At 36.0% G+C, this 6,143-nt stretch overlaps 1 protein-coding gene across 1 annotated transcript; it reads left to right on the top strand.

Moving 5' to 3' along the window:
* Nucleotides 1-216: 216 nt before the first annotated feature.
* Nucleotides 217-3,432, top strand: LOC103470776 (uncharacterized). The gene is made up of 3 exons (XM_008419440.1): nt 217-472; nt 562-666; nt 1,530-3,432. Exons 1-3 carry the CDS (start codon nt 470-472, stop codon nt 3,279-3,281), a joined length of 1,860 nt encoding a protein of 619 aa, XP_008417662.1. The 5' UTR covers nt 217-469; the 3' UTR covers nt 3,282-3,432.
* The last annotated feature ends 2,711 nt before the right edge of the window (nt 3,433-6,143 follow it).

Raw genomic sequence — 6,143 nt, 5'->3', positions numbered from 1 at the left:
CACCTCCATAACTGTGAGTTAAAGGTCAATCTGACATCATTCTAGCAGTCAAAATATAATGAGAAATATCTTAATTTACTAATACAGTTAGCCCAATTTCAGATATCTGGAAGATAAGTGTGGCAAAACTAAATTTCTGTTAAAATTGCATCCCATGCATGGTGTCTCCTCATTGGCTGTGACTCAGTTACACCAGCTGTGTCGCCACACCTAGAAACTTACAGAATATTTGTCTTACTCACACAAAGAAATGTTCATACCTGCCTAACCAGGATCTTCTGCGCTCCCTTTTTGTGAGAAGTATCTTGTTGTCTGCCTACAAATACTCACTGTGGAAACTGACTTTTCATCATATCCTGTCAAGATTGAAGGGTTTTGTCAAGAACAAAAGCTGAAATACCAACTTTTTTCAGTTGCCGGACAAGAAGTTGGTCCTCTGGAAAAGTCGTGTGCTCAGGAGGACGTCCTTATGGTACATATTAATAAATATGTTAAATAGTTTTTTCTACATATGTATTTCCATTCTATGATTCTAACGATGGTGTGTCATAACTTCATTAGGAAGGAAAAGCGAATCATCAGGCATCTGTTGGCCTCTTCCCACTGCAAGGCAGAGACAAGGAAATTAGTTCAACCGAGGCTGGTGACCATGCTGTGGCTTTGAAGGTATGTGTTTGGGAGGAATCATCATTTTGCTTCTCTTGCTGTAAATTAGTCTGTTTCCCTGGAGAAAATTTAATGTACCAAGTGTGTTAGATTTTAGTATACTTGAGCAAATTGAAGTCAGACTAATCATGAGTATGCCAGGGTGCTGTGGGGTGATAAAAGGTGATAAATTAAATTAGCTTAAATTAAGGCCAGTAAAAGGATAGAAAAAAATGCAGGTCAGTAACTAAAGGTAGTAAAAAGTTGTAAATTTTTCATCATCCCTTCAAAAATATTTTTAATTTTCCATTGATGCTCACTTATCGTTTTAAGTTTGTTTTACTAAAATCTGTATAAAACATTATAACCACCGTGCTGTGAGGTAGACCCCAAGCTGTTGTGTGCATGCGCAGTGTTGGAACCAGCTAACGTGATGAGACTAGCTAGTCATTTTGCTCGTCGCCATGGGAAAATATAAGTTTTCACAACTTTGGCTCAATGGTCCAAGATTCATTATTGTGAGAATATATTTTAAAACATATACAAAATATCTTTAAAAGCATATTTTAAAGATTTAAAATATCTTTTAAATATAAACTTGAGCAAGTGTGTATTTACCGTATATATATGCCTTTGTCCTTGTGCCTTACTGGTCGGACCGTAACAGTAGAATTATATTTAAGTGTGTTTAATGTCAAAATTTGTACAACCATGCGTTTAGTATATTTTTAAAATATTTATAGGTGGTACACCTAATACTTAGTCTACTTAAAATGTACTTTCACAAATGTAAGTATGTTTGAAATATACTATATTTTTTTATCATGGTTATTATGACTGAAATAATAATTTTCTTACTTTTCACAATTGTATTCTTGTTTCAGGTTACAGAGCCTGCAGACGGTTCCAGTGCAGTGGGTCATCATCGAGTGCGAAAAAAGGAGAGAAAAAGCATTAATAAGCAAAAACATTGGCTAAAAATATATATCCAGTTTCYATCCATCCATCCATTTAATTACATCCCTACACAGCTAGGTCCTTCATTGGCAGTAAAACCCTTTAATATAATGGTTTCATATCTAATTTTCCAAAATTATGTACCAAAAAAATATTTTCAGACACTTAAAAGTTGTACATGCGCCATATTTGATTTACCATTACCACCACCACAGATAATCAGTGAGGAGCAACGGGATCCAAAAATCTATATAATATTTAGAAAAGATCAGCAAGGAAAAGTTCATTTGATGAAGGACAATGTTAAAAAACAAAAAGTCCTACAGAAATGTTATGAGATTAAAGATGTGATAGACGTCCTACACATAATCCGTCACTTGGCAGAAGATGACAGTTCTAGACAGAATGATTTATACATTTTAATCTGTGACTGGATGTTTCTGGTCAAACATGACAGTTTATATGTTCATCCAATTGGAAAACGGCTTAAACACGAAGAAAGTAGTTTAAAATTACAGGAAAAAATTAAACTTTTGATTACTGAACATAATAAAAAGGGTAAAGAAAGGTATGAGAACATTAGAAATTGTATTAAAGAGAAAGAAAACTTTTGGAATCATGTGAAAAACATTTGTCTGGGTCAATGTCCATCACAATCCTTTAATTTGTTTTATAAAATACATTCGCCTTGTTCAAAACAATCAAAATCAAGAAATGCCAGCTTTATACAATTAAATATAAAACATGTTTCAAGTAGAGACCAAAGTCCTTCAAAGTCAGACAAACCCCTTGATGAAACAGGTTTACATTTTCAGAAACTTAAAAGTTATACACGCAAGATATTTAATTCATCATTACCACCACCACAGAAAATCAGTGAGGAGCAACGGGATCCAGAAAACTATATAATATTTAGAAAAGATCAGCAAGAAAACGTTCATTTGATGAAGGACAATGTTGAAAAACAAGAAGTCCTACAGAAATGTGATGAGATTAAAAATGTGAAAGACGTCTTTCACAAAATCAGTCACTTGGCAGAAGATGACAGTTCTAGACAGAATGATTTATACATTTCAATCTGTGACTGGATGTTTCTGGTCAAACATGACAGTTTATATGTTCATCCAATTGGAAAACGGCTTAAAGACGAAGAAAGTAGTTTAAATTTTCAGGAAAAAATTAAACTTTTGATTACTGAACATAATAAAAAGGGTAAAGAAAGGTATGAGAACATTAGAAATTGTATTAAAGAGAAAGAAAAGTTTTGCAGTTATGTGAAAAACATTTTTCTGGGTGAACCCTTAAATCTAGACTACATGTCTGAGATGTTTGTTGTCTGGTATTTTGCAGCTTCCGTCATCGCTGAATCAGTCAGAAATTTCCGTACTTTTCCTTTGGCCCTCATGGCTGTGAGCATGGAGGACAATAGGTTCTGGTTTGATCCAGAATTTATTACTATGGCCACTGGGGGCACCTGGTTGAACAAGCCGGCGAGGGGCCACAGAGGCGCAGAGGAAAGTAACTGTAAGAAATTTGTTGCGCTGCAGGAGAGAGAATGCAGAACAGTTTGTGAGTTTATGAAGAAATGTGCTATGGACACCTCCATACGTAGATTATTCAATAAGATTGTTAAGCGTTTTATCAGAAAGGAACAACAGGAGGAATTTCCTATAGATTAATTTATTCCATATTGCGTAGTAATACTGAGCAGGGCCATGAAGTGTGTGGTGGTGAGGCAGAACGCATGATAAGTAGAAGCTAGTCATAAAATTAAATATTTTAAACTTATAATAATAAAATTATTGTATTTAATTAAATAAATTAAGACTAAAATTTGTCTTAATTCCTGATTTAATTAATTACATTTTAATTAATTTTAAATGTAAATAGAACTTATTTACATTAATTAAACTGTCGCAGGGTCAGTCTGTTACCTGTCCAGGTGACCCGCCTCTCGCCCAGAACATTAGCTGGAGAAGGCAGCTCCTCCTGACCACTGAGGTGTCAAGGGTGTCACAAAATGGATGGATTATTAAAAAATTATTACAATTAAATTAAAGTAATTAATTAAATTTACGATTAATTAATTACATTTAATTTAATTGTTTTTTGTTTGTTTTGTTTTTTTGCTTAATTTTGACTTAATGGATGGATTATTAAAAAATGTATTACAATTAAATTAATTACATTTAATTTAATTGTTTTTTTGTTTAATTTTGACTTAATGGATGGACATAATGGATGGAGAACTGTGATGGTATTTAGTGTGTATTGAACTCTGATGTACATGAAATCTTGTAAGGACAATAAAAGCATCGGGGAGAGAGAAAAGAAAGAAGTGCAGGTATTTTCCAGCACAGGGAGGAACTGATAAAAACTGGCCCAACACATTGAAAGGTGCACCAACTGTGTGCAGCCCAAGAGGGTTTTCCTCTGGAGATCCAGCATTTTGGGCATTTTCTCTCTCTCTCTCTCTCTCTCTCTCTCTCTCTCTCTCTCTCTCTCTCTCTCTCCTTTTGTCAAACGTTTTTACATCCATAATTACAGACTCACTTTAAAAGGACAGAAATGTTTTGATGATTATAAAGGTGTAATCAGGATTTTTCACTCTGTGTTGTACCCAATGGCTTTGTAATCGAAGGGTGATGGGAAATCTTATTGGTGGTTTTGAAACTTCATTGTGAATTAAATTTTTAAAGATGCTTGCTGGTTGTAAAATGGTTGGTTGCTCGGGTCCAACAGTATTTTTGGAACGTTTTTGATTGGCTGTTCCAATAAAGTGTGTTACATGAAATAACAAAAATCCCCAGGGTCTAAAGTTTTCAGATTTCTTAACCAATTCATCCCAGTTCCAAGTACAAGTTGTGTCAGAGGAGGAGCGGCCTGTGATGAAATGTGGTTAGGGATGAGGACTGTTGAGGAAATGATTAAGTCTTACCTCAGGTAAACACTGAGTCAGGCAAGAATGAATCTAAATGCATTTTGATTATTAAGAAATTAAGCAAAGAATACAGCAATGACTCCCATGGCTCGTCCAGGGAAGTGAAGAGAAGATGAAATTAATATCCACCAGCCCTCTTACAAAGAGGTGAAAAAGGGAGAATCCCACCAGTTTTAGTTACTTCACACTCTGATATTCACACCTGCAGACTGTGACCCTGGACGGGTCAAACCCAGTTCAGAAATACCCGTTATTATGTGTTTCCAGTCAGCTCCCTCCAACATGAAGGGTGATTAAAGCTAAAATCGATGGCTTGATTGATTGAAGCAAAGTTTTTACATAACAGATCTGTAGATTCCTAAACGAAGCCATAAGCTTGACGCTCTCCGTCTTTCCCCTTCGGTCCACTTGATGACAAAATGACAAAAAACCAGACTGGGTCCTCTTGATAAAGTTTAACGGTTTACTTCAAAAATAAAAATGGTACAAATGTTACTTTTCCACAAAAATAATAAAGAGAAAGCAAAATAGTTGAAAGACAGTCTAAAAAGAGGTAAAAAAAACAAACTGTGGCGTCACTAACTATCTAGCCTCACCCTCTGGGTATAGTTTGATATAACATTCATATGCATTGGAGATATAACTTGTAATCATTATTATCCTAATAAACAAATTATCATAAAAAATATAAACAAAATTTATCCTAGAGGTCTGAATGAACTAAAACTGAATTTGGGCTTCTACATTACAGGCACCTAAAAGTTATCAACATTATTGAAACAATTAAAAAGAGACAAGAAAAGACTAAATTACAGCAGATTTCATTAGCAAGGACCACAAAGAGATACACTTCAAGATTTATTGATGGAGGGATGAGTAAAAAGTGGGCGTGTCCGATGAAGCCCCGCTTCGAGGCTTGTGTCGTCTTGCTGAAAACCACGTGACTGACAACAAACGAGGCCTCGCATTGCGTGGGTCACGTGACTGCTTCATTTTGCGTGTTGGTTTTCAAAATAAAAGCGCGATGAGCCGCGCTGCATCATGGGTTGTTGTCCTTTTGGTCTCGCATCAGAAGAGAATATTTGTCTTCAGTAGCCAAAATAAAATTAACATTGACCAACATATTTGATGTGTATTGATGATGGTACTCATCAAAATGTAATGTTTGTTTTTCTCAATTGTAGATTATGTTGTTTTTTTTACAATTATATTTTTGTGAATTTATGATGTAAATCTCTTTGAACTGCATAGTTGCTGAAATGTGCTACACAAGTAAACTTGATAAATTGTCTGAAATGGAGCCAGCAAGAGGAAAATCTGACATCTGGGGATATTTTGAGATTATCCTCACAATTTCTCCATCCATCCATCCATCCATCCATCTCTCTTATCCGGGGTCGGGTCTCGGGGTCAGCAGCCTCAGGAGGCCCAGACTTCCCTCTCCAGCCTCTTCCAGGTCCTCCAGGAAYCCCAAGGCGTTCCCAGGCCATAGAGAGACATCGTCCCTCCAGGTGTCCTGGGTCTCCCCTCCTCCCGGTGGGACCTGAACTCCTCACCAGGGAGGCGTCCAGGAGGCATCCTGACCAGATGCCCGAGCCTC

Source organism: Poecilia reticulata, linkage group LG9 (assembly GCF_000633615.1).
Source record: "Poecilia reticulata strain Guanapo linkage group LG9, Guppy_female_1.0+MT, whole genome shotgun sequence".
NCBI lineage: Eukaryota > Metazoa > Chordata > Actinopteri > Cyprinodontiformes > Poeciliidae > Poecilia > Poecilia reticulata.
This window is presented reverse-complemented; position numbering and strand designations above follow the sequence as displayed.